The sequence below is a fragment of the Hyperolius riggenbachi genome, chromosome 8, assembly GCF_040937935.1.
Source record: "Hyperolius riggenbachi isolate aHypRig1 chromosome 8, aHypRig1.pri, whole genome shotgun sequence".
Classification (NCBI taxonomy): Eukaryota; Metazoa; Chordata; class Amphibia; order Anura; family Hyperoliidae; genus Hyperolius; species Hyperolius riggenbachi.
In genome coordinates, this window is record NC_090653.1 from 294847237 (window position 1) to 294860857 (window position 13621).

At 42.4% G+C, this 13621-nt stretch overlaps 1 protein-coding gene across 1 annotated transcript in view; it reads right to left on the reverse strand.

Annotated features, from left to right (window-relative positions):
• The window catches only part of LOC137527509 (collagen alpha-1(XI) chain-like), a 197329-nt gene that overhangs the window by 161863 nt on the left and 21845 nt on the right, over positions 1-13621 (reverse strand). The window contains exons 5-6 of the mRNA XM_068248027.1: positions 9337-9390; positions 9051-9095 (exon numbers count right to left, since the gene is read on the reverse strand). Of these exons, the coding sequence (XP_068104128.1) occupies positions 9051-9095; positions 9337-9390 (99 nt within the window). The remainder of the gene's footprint in view (positions 1-9050; positions 9096-9336; positions 9391-13621) is intronic.

Genomic DNA, 13621 nt, shown 5'->3' on the forward strand with positions numbered 1-13621 from the left:
AAATGACTGAAAATGGTAGAATGGAGGTCGGTAATTGGCTGACCTCCGAGTCAGACAGACAGACAGACTTACTGGTGAGGGTTTCTCATAGGAAGAGAACTATCTCATTAGCTCAGTGCTGTGTTATCATAAATGGTCCACAGGCTCTTCTCACAGCCGCAGTGTGTAATAAAGTGAAGGCAGCCTCATTCTTGTAATTATAGTGGAGAAATCTCCTCTGTCCAACTCCGGGCAAATCTGTCCGAGCTCCGCCCAGAGGTGGCGCCACCCTCCGACATTTGTCACCCCCCCCCCCACCTTATTATTCTGCACTATACCTCTCTAATGCCTAGCAAGTAAAACAAGTACCATAAGTAAAATGAAAATTCTTATCTTCCTTCAGAGATAACTTATTATGGATTGTTCGCTTATTGTGAAAAGAGAGAGATTGTGAGAAAAAGAGAAGAGAAGTGAGATAACGGAACAGCCAAGACGAGATACGAGAACAGATAAGTAGAGATAACAGGAGAGATAAGAGAATAGATAAGGGGAGATAAGAGAATAAATAAGGAGAGATAAGAGAATAGATAAGGAGAGATAAGAGAACAGGTAAAGGGCTCGATTCACTAACCAGCACTAAGTGTTAGCGCCGCAGTGCTAAGCGGGTTATCCCGCACATTGACTTTGCGCGCAAAGTTTAGTGCTGCGCGGTGTGCGCAAAATGTCGCACCCGATGTGACCAAAACAGCAACATCTGGGGCTGAATTCACAAAAGGGTGCTCACTCAGTTTGCACGCCTAGAAGCTCTGGGCATGCTAACTAGGGTGCTCAGCACCTAAAGCTTTCATTGATCATGCGCAAAGTTTAGCGCTGCGTGTTGGAAACTACTTAGCACCCTCGTTTGCATGTCCAAATGTTCTTACTGAGTTAGCACCGGTTTGTGAATTGAGGCCAAAGAGAGATAAGAGAATAGATAAGGAGACATAAGAGAGCAGATAAGGAGAGATAAGAGAAAAGATCAAGAGAGAGAAGAGATAAGGGCCGAGATGCAATTCACTTTTTCTCACGAGTTTTCTCCTAGGAGATCATTTTTCATCTTCAATTTAAAATAACTTTTAAGCACTTTTCAACTGAAAAAGTACCAAAAAGTAGGTGAGAAAGTACTATCAAAATTATTCTGAGTATTTCTTGCTTGTTGGTGGCTTAAAAGGCATTTTATTGACAAGTTGTGAAAATATCACCCGGGAGACAACTCTGGAGAAAGAGAGAATTGCATGTGGCCCAAGGAGAGATAAAAAAACAGATAAGGGCCGAGATGCAATTCCCTTATTCTCCTGAGTTTTCTCCCAGGAGATAATTTTTCATCTTCGATTTAGAATAACTTTTTAGCACTTTTCAATGGAAAGAGTAGCAAAAAGAAGGAGAAAAAGTACTAGCAAAATTATTTTGAGTATTTTTTGTTTTCTGGTGGTTTAGAAGACATTTTATTGACAAGTTTGAAAATATCACCTAGGAGAAAACTCAGGAGAAAAAGTGAATTGCCTATGTTCCCAGGGCCCAGATGCAGTTCACTTTTTTTCCTGAGTTTTCTCCCAGGTGATATTTTTACAACTTGCCATAAAATGTTTTTTAAAGGGAACCAGAGACGAAGCCCCCTCATGTATTTTACCATATATATCAGTAAGAACATTAGAGAAAACACTTACCATGCTGTCTGTTTCATCCTCACTGCTAAAAGTGTCTGTTATCAGCAGTCACAAGAATCCCAGACTGAGCAATTAAATCTGGCTTTGCTGGGAATGATTATTGCTGAGTCATTATAGCAGAGCCACAAGGGGGCAGGCTTGGGCTTGAAATAACACCACAGAAGACAGACTTAGCTATAATCTTTCTGTAGCAAAGCTAGACGGAGCAGCCTGACTTCTCAGTCTGGGATTCTTATCAGAGGTGATAACAGTCAGATTACACAGAGAACAATGAAACAAAGGGCAGATTAGGTGTTTACTGTCATGTTCCCACTGATTTATAAGGTAAAATACAAGAGGGTGCTTCATCTCTGCTTCTCTTTAAGTCACCAGCAAGCAAGAAATTACTAAAAATAAATTAGATAGTACTTTTTCTCCTTCTTTTGGGTACTTTTTCAACTGTAAAATACTGAAATTTTAGTTTATAGAGAAGCTGAAAATTATCTCCTAGGAGATAACTCAGGTGTAAAAGACAATTGCATATGGCCCCAGGAGAGATAAGAGAGCAGATAAGGGCCCATGGCTCATATGCAATTCTCTTTTTCACTTGAGTTTTCTCCTACTTGAAATTTTCAAACTTGTCAATAAAATGCCTTTTAAACCACCAACAAGCAAACAAATACTCCAAATATTTTTATAGTACTTTTTCAACTACTTTTTGGTACTTTTTCCATTGCAAAGTGCTAAAAAGTTGTTATAAATCGAAGATGAAAAATTATCTCCTAGGAGAAAACTCAGGTGAAAAAGTTAACTGCATATGGGCCAAGGAGAGATAAGAGAACAGATAAGGGGCCATATGCAATTCACTTTTTCACCTGAGTTTTCTCCTAGGAGATAACTTTTAGCACTCTGCAATGGAAAAAGTACCAAAAGGTAAATGAAAAAGAACTGTCAAAATGATATTGAGTATTAGTTTGCTTGCTGGTGGTGTAAAAGGCATTTTATTTACAAGGTGTGAAAATATCACCTAGGAGAAAACTGAGGAGAAAAAGTGAATTGCATATGGGCCCAGGAGAGATAAGAGAAGAGATGAGAACAGATAAGGAGAGATAAGAGAGCAGATAAGGAGAGATAAGAGAAGAGATGAGGCCAGATACGGAGAGATAAGAGAGCAGATAAGGAGAGATAAGAGAACAGATAAGGAGAGATAAGAGAAGAGATGAGAACAGATAAGGAGGGATAAGAGAGCAGGCAGGGAAAGATAAGAGAAGAGATAAGAGAAGAGATGAGAACAGATAAGGAGAGATAAGAGAGCAGATAAGGAGAGATAAGAGAACAAATAAGGGGAGATAAGGAGAGATAAGAGAAGAGATGAGAACAGATAAGGAGAGATAAGAGAGCAGATAAGGAGAGATAAGAGAACAAATAAGGGGAGATAAGGAGAGATAAGAGAAGAGATGAGAACAGATAAGGAGAGATAAGAGAGCAGATAAGGAGAGGTAAGATAACAGGCAAGGAGAGATAAGGAGAGATAAGAGAAGAGATGAGAACAGATAAGGAGAGATAAGAGAGCAGATAAGGTGAGATATGAGAACAGATAAGGGGAGATAAGAGATCAGATAGGGAGAGATAAGAGAAGAGATAAGATAAGAGATGAGAACAGATAAGGAGATATAAGAGAGCAGATAAGGATAGATAAGAGAACAGATAAGGAGAGATAAGGGGAGATAAGAGAAGAGATGAGAACAGATAAGGAGAGATACGAGAGCAGGCAGGGAGAGATAAGAGAAGAGATAAGAAAAGAGTTGAGAACAGATAAGGAGAGACAAGAGAGCAGATAAGGAGAGATAAGAGAGCAGATAAGGAGAGATAAGAGAAGAGATGAGAGCAGATAAGGAGAGATAAGAGAGCAGATAAGGAGAGATAAGAGAGCAGATAAGGGCCCATATGCAATTTACTTTTCCTCCTTCGTTTTCTCCAAGTTGATATTTTTAAACTTGCCAATAAAATGCCTTGTAAACCACCAGAAAGCAACAAAATACTCAAAATAATTTTGATAGTACCTTTCCAACTACTTTTTGGTACTTTTTTAGTTGAAAAGTGCTGGGAAGTATTCTAAATCGAAGATAAAAAAATTATCTCCTAGGAGAAAACTCAGGTGAAAAAAGTGAATTGCATCCGGCCCATGGAGAGATAAGACAACAGACAAGTAAAGATAAGGAGAGATAAGAGAAGAGCTGAGAACAGATAAGGAGAGATAAGAGAGCAGATAAGGAGAGATAAGAGAGCAGATAAGGAGAGATAAGAGAACAGATAAGGAGAGATAATGAGAGATAAGAGAAGAGATGAGAACAGATAAGGGCCCATATGCAATTCACTTTTTCACCTTAGTTTTCTCCATGGAGATAATTTTACATCTTCAATTTATAATAACTGTTTAGCACTTTGCAACTGAAAAAGTACCAAAAAGTACTTGAAAAAGTACTGTCAAAATTATTTTGAGTATGTATTTGCTTGTTTGTGGTTTAAAATGCATATTATTGACAAGTTTGAAAATTTCACCTAGGAGAAAACGCAGGTGAAAAAGTGAATTGCATATGGGCCAAGGAGAGATAAGAGAGCAGATAAGGAGAGATAAGAGAAGAGATAAGGGCCCATATGCAATTCCAGTTTTCTCCTATGTTTTCTCCTAAGAGATAATTTTTCATCTTCTATTTTAAATAATTTTCCAGCATTTTTCAACTTAAAAAGTACTGAGAAGTAAGTGCAAAAGTATTATCAAAGTTATTTTGAGTATTTTCTTGCTTGCTGGTGGCTTAGCATGCATTTTATTGGCAAATTTAAAATTATCACCTAGGAGAAAACTCAGGTGAAAAAGTGAATTGCATATGGCCCCCGGAGAGATAAGGAGAGATAAGAGAAGAGATGAGAACAGATAAGGAGAGATAAGAGAGCAGATAAGGAGAGATAAGAGAAGAGCTGAGAACAGACAAGGAGAGATAAGAGAGCAGATAAGGAGAGATAAGAGAAGAGATAAGGAGAGATAAGGAGAGATAAGAGAAGAGATGAGAACAGATAAGGAGAGACAAGAGAGCAGATAAGGAGAGATAAGAGAAGAGGCCAGATAAGGAGAGATAAGAGAGCAGATAAGGAGAGATAAGAGAACAGATAAGGAGAGATAAGAGAAGAGATGAGAACAGATAAGGAGGGATAAGAGAGCAGGCAGGGAAAGATAAGAGAAGAGATAAGAGAAGAGATGAGAACAGATAAGGAGAGATAAGAGAACAAATAAGGGGAGATAAGGAGAGATAAGAGAAGAGATGAGAGCAGATAAGGAGAGATAAGGGAGCAGATAAGGAGAGATAAGAGAACAGATAAGGGGAGATAAGAGAGCAGATAGGGAGCGATAAGAGAAGTGATAAGATAAGAGATGAGAACAGATAGGGAGAGATAAGAGAGCAGATAAGGCGAGATAAGAGAACAGGTAAGGAGAGATAAGGGGAGATAAGAGGAGAGATGAGAACAGATAAGGAGAGATAAGAGAGTAGATAGGGAGAGATAAGAGAAGAGATAAGAGAAGAGATGAGAACAGATAAGGAGATATAAGAGAGCAGATAAGAAGAGATAAGAGAACAGATAAGGAGAGATACGGGGAGATAAGAGAAGAGATGAGAACAGATAAGGAGAGATAAGAGAGCAGGTAGGGAGAGATAAGAGAAGAGATAAGAAAAGAGTTGAGAACAGATAAGGAGAGATAAGAGAGCAGGTAGGGAGAGATAAGAGAAGAGATAAGAAAAGAGTTGAGAACAGATAAGGAGAGATAAGAGAGCAGATAAGGAGAGATAAGAGAGCAGATAAGGAGAGATAAGGGGAGATAAGAGAAGAGATGAGAACAGATAAGGAGAGATAAGAGAGCAGGTAGGGAGAGATAAGAGAAGAGGTAAGAAAAGAGTTGAGAACAGATAAGGAGAGACAAGAGGGCAGATAAGGAGAGATAAGAGAGCAGATAAGGAGAGGTAAGAGAACAGATAAGGAGAGATAAGGGGAGATAAGAGAAGAGATGAGAACAGATAAGGAGAGATAAGAGAGCAGATAAGGAGAGATAAGGGGAGATAAGAGAAGAGATGAGAACAGATAAGGAGAGATAAGAGAGCAGATAAGGAGAGATAAGAGAGCAGATAAGGGCCCATATGCAATTTACTTTTCCTCCTTCGTTTTCTCCAAGTTGATATTTTTAAACTTGCCAATAAAATGCCTTGTAAACCACCAGAAAGCAACAAAATACTCAAAATAATTTTGATAGTACCTTTCCAACTACTTTTTGGTACTTTTTTAGTTGAAAAGTGCTGGGAAGTATTCTAAATCGAAGATAAAAAAATTATCTCCTAGGAGAAAACTCAGGTGAAAAAAGTGAATTGCATATGGCCCATGGAGAGATAAGACAACAGACAAGTAAAGATAAGGAGAGATAAGAGAAGAGCTGAGAACAGATAAGGAGAGATAAGAGAGCAGATAAGGAGAGATAAGAGAAGAGATAAGGAGAGATAATGAGAGATAAGAGAAGAGATGAGAACAGATAAGGAGAGATAAGAGAGCAGATAAGGGGAGATAAGAGAACAAATAAGGGGAGATAAGGAGAGATAAGAGAAGAGATGAGAACAGATAAGGAGAGATAAGAGAACCGATAAGGAGAGATAAGAGAACAAATAAGGGGAGATAAGAAGAGATAAGAGAAGAGATGAGAACAGATAAGGAGAGATAAGAGAGCAGATAAGGAGAGATAAGAGAACAGTTAAGGAGAGATACGAGAAGAGATGAGAACAGATAAGGAGAGATAAGAGAGCAGATAAGGAGAGGTAAGATAACAGGCAAGGAGAGATAAGGAGAGATAAGAGAAGAGATGAGAACAGATAAGGAGAGATAAGAGAGCAGATAAGGAGAGATAAGAGAACAGATAAGGGGAGATAAGAGAGCAGATAGGGAGAGATAAGAGAAGAGATAAGATAAGAGATGAGAACAGATAAGGAGAGATAAGAGAGCAGATAAGGCGAGATAAGAGAACAGGTAAGGAGAGATAAGGGGAGATAAGAGGAGAGATGAGAACAGATAAGGAGAGATAAGAGAGTAGATAGGTAGAGATAAGAGAAGAGATAAGAGAAGAGATGAGAACAGATAAGGAGATATAGGAGAGCAGATAAGGAGAGATAAGAGAACAGATAAGGAGGGATAAGGGGAGATAAGAGAAGAGATGAGAACAGATAAGGAGAGATAAGAGAGCAGGTAGGGAGAGATAAGAGAAGAGATAAGAAAATAGTTAAGAACAGATAAGGAGAGACAAGAGAGCAGATAAGGAGAGATAAGAGAGCAGATAAGGAGAGATAAGAGAACAGATAAGAGAGCAGATAAGGAGAGATAAGAGAACAGATAAGGAGAGATAAGGAGAGATGAGAACAGATAAGGAGAGATAAGAGAGCAGATAAGGAGAGATATGAGAACAGATGAGGGGAGATAAGAGAAGAGATGAGAACAGATAAGGAGAGATAAGAGAGCAGCAGGGAGAGATAAGAGAAGAGATAAGAGAAGAGATGAGAACAGATAAGGAGAGATAAGAGAGCATATAAGGAGAGATAAGAGAACTGATAAGGAGAGATAAGGAGAGATAAGAGAAGAGATGAGACCAGAAAAGGAGAGATAAGAGAGCAGGTAGGGAGAGATAAGAGAACAGATAAGGAGAGATAAGAGAGCAGATAAGGAGAGATAAGAGAAGAGATGAGACCAGAAAAGGAGAGATAAGAGAGCAGGTAGGGAGAGATAAGAGAACAGATAAGGAGAGATAAGAGAGCAGATAAAGAGAGATGAGAGAAGAGATGAGACCAGAAAAGGAGGGATAAGAGAGCAGATAAGGAGAGATAAAAGAACAGATAAGGAGAGATAAGAAGAGATAAGAGAAGAGATGAGAACAGATAAGGAGAGTTAAGAGAGCAGATAGGGAGAGATAAGAGAAGAGATAAGGAGAGATAAGGAGAGATAAGAGAGCAGATAAGGAGGGGTAAGAGAACAGATAAGGAGAGATAAGGAGCAATAAGAGAAGAGATGAGAACAGATAAGGAGAGATAAGAGAGCAGGTAGGGAGAGATAAGAGAGCAGATAAGGAGAGATAAGGAGAGATAAGAGAAGAGATGAGAGCAGATAAGGGGCCATATGCAATTCGAGGAGATAAGAAGCTGAAAACATATAAGCTTCTTATCTCCTCACATCGCTCAGGATTTACCAGCAAATTCAATTGCCAGTTTCACCTGAGCAATGTCCTTGCGTAAAGGAGCATAACTCAGGCGAATACTAGGTATTTGCTGAGCGATGCTCCTGTGTGGCCAGCGATGTGGAGCGAGGCATTAGTGCCGGGGAGCTGTCCTTCAGCACCACACCACTGCAGCCTCGCTCCCCGGGAGATGCGCGCATCGTCGCAAGGCTGTTACCCGCCGCCCGTCGCCTCCTGCCGCTCGTCGCTACCGCGGGACCTTCAGAAGATACATACCTCCATCGTTCCGGCTCGCCGCATGTCCCACGCCGCTCCTCCGCTCATCTCTGTGACTGTCAGTGTTCTTGGAGCCGGCAAAGCATCTTTGAGTCTCCCGCCGGGGCTCCCCATTCGTCCACTAGGTGGCCCAATGATGATTCTCATTGGTCCAATTAGAATCTGGATGATTCTCATTGGGCCACCTAGTGGACGAATGGGGAGCCCCGGCGGGAGACTCAAAGATGCTTTGCCGGCTCCAAGAATACTCACAGTCACAGAGATGAGCGGAGGAGCGGCGTGGGACATGCGGCGAGCTGGAACGATGGAGGTATGTTTTTTGTTACATTTTAAATAGGTAAGGAGTCAAAACTGACTCCTTTACCTATTTAAATCCCTGGCATCTGGGGTGTCCTTAGTAAAGGAGGCTCCCAGATGCCAAAATCAGCCCGCAGACACCGGCGATAGGTCTTTGCGCCTGCTCAGAGCAGGTGAAAAGTTAGCACCTGTGTTTGGCGGGAAACATCGCTTCCCGGGGGTGCAAAATGCAATTGCATAGGGGGAAAGGAACTTGCTGGGCGATTATATCACCCAAGCGAGTTATTTTCCGCCCTGGGGGGGTGTTAAATGCAATTGCATTAGGAGACCTTGCTGACGCCTATTTTAAGAACTCGCCAGCACTTAGCGCTGGCGAGTTTGGTAATTGCATAGGGCCCTAGGAGAGATAAGAGAAGAGACAAGAGAAGAGATAAGGAGAGATGAGAATGCGGAGGGTCCGCCATTCACCCATCAGCCTCATCACAACAAGTTTCATGCATAATAAATGTCTGTTTATTATGAGCAGAACATGTAATAATGTGGGGGTCTCTCACCTCTGGGCCAGGAAGACCCCGCAGCCCCGGGACCCCCGGCTCACCCTGCAGATAGAGAGACGCAGCTGTGAATAAAACACTTCATCTCTTTCCAGCATTACATTAAATCATCAATTTATATATATATATATATATATATATATATATATATGTATATATATATATATATAGGTGTGAATCAGAGAGATAATTTCCACTTATTATTCTTAAGTTTTGTTGATCCTTTATAAATAGACCCCAGAAAATGACAATAGATCCCCCTCCCCCTGCTCCGCCCTCTTCTTACGATTGGTCCGGGAACCCCCTGGAAGCCCAGAAATCCTTTCACTCCCATTGGACCCTGAAGATACAAAATAAGGAAATAAATAATGAGATAAGATGTTGGGAAGAAATAAAAAACATAATGGTCTCGATTCACAAAGCGGTGCTAACCCGGTTAGAGACTTTAGGCATGATAACCATTGCACCACGCTGGTGAAAAGCCAGTTTAGGCGTGATAAGTTTAGGCATGATAAGTTTAGATAAGTTTAGATCGCACGCAAAGTCCCGCACGCAAAGCAGCGCCATTAAACTCTATGCGAAGTGCACCAGACTTTGCTAGCGCATAACATTTGATCAGCTGTGCACTGCGGTGCTAACCCAGTTGGTGCTTAAACTTATCATGCCTAAACATAACACACCTAAACTTATCACACCTAAACTTATCATGCCTAAACTGAGTTTAGGCATGATAAAGGGCTTTTCACCAGCGTGCTAACTGTTAGCACCGCTTTGTGAATCAGGCCCCTAGGGCCTGATTCACAAAGCGGTGCTAACAGTTAGCACGCTGGTGAAAAGCCCTTTATCATGCCTAAACTCAGTTTAGGCATGATAAGTTTAGGTGTGATAAGTTTAGGTGTGATAAGTTTAGGCATGATAAGTTTGAGCACCAACTGGGTTAGAACCGCAGTGCACAGCTGATCAAAAGTTTTGCGCTAGCAAAGTCTGGTGCACATCGCATAGAGTTTAATGGCGCTGCTTTGCGTGCGGGACTTTGTGCGCGATCTACACTTATCTAAACTTAGCATGCCTAAACTTATCACACCTAAACTTATCACGCCTAAACTGGCTTTTCACCAGCGTGGTGCAATGGTTATCACGCCTAAAGGGCTCGATTCACAAAGCGGTGCTAACCCAGTTAGAGACTTTAGGCATGATAACCATTGCACCACTCTGGTGAAAAGCCAGTTTAGGTGTGATAAGTTTAGGCATGATAAGTTTAGGTGTGATAAGTTTAGGCATGCTAAGTTTAGATAAGTTTAGATCGCTTGCAAAGTCCCGCACGCAAAGCAGCGCCATTAAACTTTATACGAAGTACACCAGACTTTGCTAGCGTAAAACTTTTGATCAGCTGTGCACTGCGGTGCTAACGCAGTTGGCGCTCAAACTTATCATGCCTAAACTTAGCACACCTAAACTTATCATGCCTAAACTTATCACACCTAAACTTATCACACCTAGGCCTCGATTCACCAAGCGGTGATAACTCAGTTATCATGCCTAAAGGACTTTAGGCGTGATGGCCTTTTCACCACTGAGTTATCACCGCTTTTTCCTGCTCTTCGCGCGAAGTTACCGCGCGAACGCGCGAACGCGCGTACGCGCGTGAGAGCGCGCGCAAAGTCCCATAGGGTTTAATGGGAGCTTCGCGCGAAGCGTCGGGTGCTGCGCGCGCACTTACGTACGCGCGGTAACTTCGCGCGAAGCCCTTCTTATCATGCCTAAACTGAGTTTAGGCGTGATAAGGGCCTTTTCACCACGGTGCTAACACTTTGCACCGCTTGGTGAATCGAGCCCCTAAACTTATCATGCCTAAACTGAGTTTAGGCATGATAAAGGGCTTTTCACCAGGGTGCTAACTGTTAGCACCGCTTTGTGAATCAGGCCCCAAGGGCTCGATTCACAAAGCGGTGATAACTCAGTTATCACGCCTAAAAGACTTTAGGGGCTTGATTCACAAAGCGGTGCAAAGTGTTTGCACGCCAGTGAAAAGCCCCTTATCACGCCTAAACTCGCTTTAGGCGTGATAAGAAGAAACTCGCGCGAAGTTACCGCGCGTACGCGCGTAAGTGCGCGCGCAGCACCCGACGCTTCGCGCGAAGCTCCCATTAAACCCTATGGGACTTTGCGCGCGCGCGAAGAGCAGGAAAAAGCGGTGATAACTCAGTGGTGAAAAGGTCATCACGCCTAAAGTCTTTTAGGCTTGATAACTGGGTTATCACCGCTTTGTGAATCAAGCCCTAGGCATGATAACCATTGCACCACTCTGATGAAAAGCCAGTTTAGGCATGATAAGTTTAGGCATGATAAGTTTAGGTGTGATAAGTTTAGGCATGATAAGTTTAGATAAGTTTAGATCGCTTGCAAAGTCCCGCACGCAAAGCAGCGCCATTCATCTTTATACAAAGTGCACCAGACTTTGCTAGCGTAAAACTTTTGATCAGCTGTGCACTGCGGTGCTAACGCAGTTGGCGCTTAAACTTATCGGGCTCGATTCACAAAGCGGTGCTAACCCAGTTAGAGACTTTAGGCATGATAACCATTGCACCAGGGTGGTGAAAAGCCAGTTTAGGTGTGATAAGTTTAGGCATGATAAGTTTAGGTGTGATAAGTTTAGGCATGATAAGTTTAGATAAGTTATGATCGCTTGCAAAGTCCCGCACGCAAAGCAGCACCATTAAACTCTATGCGAAGTGCACCAGACTTTGCTAGCGTAAAACTTTTGATCAGCTGTGCACTGCGGTGCTAACCCAGTTGGCGCTTAAACTTATCATGCCTAAACTTTATCACACCTAAACTTATCGGGCTTGATTCACAAAGCGGTGATAACCCAGTTATCACGCCTAAAAGACTTTAGGCGTGATGACCTTTTCACCACTGAGTTATCACCGCTTTTTCCTGCTCTTCGCGCGCAGCGCGCAAAGTCCCATAGGGTTTAATGGGAGCTTCGCGCGAAGCGTCGGGTGCTGCGCGCGCACTTATGCGCGTACGCGCGGTAACTTCGCGCGAGTTTCTTCTTATCATGCCTAAACTGAGTTTAGACGTGATAAAGGGCTTTTCACCAGCGTGCTAACTGTTAGCACCGCTTTGTGAATCAGGCCCCTAAACTTATCACACCTAAACTTATCGGCCTCGATTCACAAAGCGGTGATAACCCAGTTATCACGCCTAAAAGACTTTAGGCGTGATGACCTTTTCACCACTGAGTTATCACCGATTTTTCCTGCTCTTCGCGCGAAGTTACCGCGCGTAAGCGCGTTCGCGCGTACGCGCGTAAGAGCGCGCGCAAAGTCCCATAGGGCTTAATGGGAGCTTCGCGCGAAGCGTCGCGCGAGTTTCTTCTTATCATACCTAAAGTGACTTTAGGCGTGATAAGGGCCTTTTCACCATGGTGCTAACACTTTGCACCGCTTTGTGAATCGAGCCCATCATGCCTAAACTGAGTTTAGGCATGATAAAGGGCTTTTCACCAGGGTGCTAACTGTTAGCACCGCTTTGTGAATCAGGCCCCAAGTCTCTAACTGGGTTAGCACCGCTTTGTGAATCGAGCCCTTTAGGCATGATAACCATTGCACCACGTTGGTGAAAAGCCAGTTTAGGTGTGATAAGTTTAGGTGTGATAAGTTTAGGCATGATAAGTTTAGATCGCTTGCAAAGTCCTGCACGCAAAGCAGCGCCATTAAATTTTATACGAAGTGCACCAGACTTTGCTAGCGTAAAACTTTTGATCAGCTGTGCACTGCGGTGCTAACCCAGTTGGCGCTTAAACTTATCATGCCTAAACTTATCACACCTAAACTTATCATGCCTAAACTGAGTTTAGGCATGATAAAGGGCTTTTCACCAGCGTGCTAACTGTTAGCACCGCTTTGTGAATCAGGCCCAAAAGGTTTTAGGAATAAACAAATAATGACATAAGATATACAATTTTGGGAATAAAGATTAACATATGATAAGATTCTGTGCATAAATAAATACATGCTAATCTCTGCATTTCTAGGAGTCTGACCAGCAACTCACCCAACAGGTGTCCCCAGCATAGGTTTCACCAGGTAGGTTTCCCCAGTATAGGTTTCACCAGGTAGGTTTCCCCAGTATAGGTTTCACTAGGTAGGTAACCCAGTATAGGTTTCACCAGGTAGGTTTCCCCAGTATAGGTTAGCTAGGTAGACTTCCCCAGTATATATTAGCCAGGTATGTTTCCCCAGTATAGGTTAGCTAGGTAGGTTTCCCCAGTATAGGTTTCACCAGGTATGTTTCCCCAGTATAGGTTTCACCAGGTATGTTTCCGCAGTATAGGTTTCACCAGGTATGTTTCCCCAGTATAGGTTTCACCAGGTAGGTACCCCCAGTATAGGTTTCACCAGGTAGGTTTCCCCAGTATAGGTTAGCTAGGTAGCTGTCCCCAGCATAGGTTTCACCAGGTAGGTGTCCCCAGTATAGGTTTCACCAGGTAGGTTTCCCCAGTATAGGTTTCACCAGGTATGTTTCCCCAGTATAGGTTTCACCAGGTATGTTTCCCCAGTATAGGT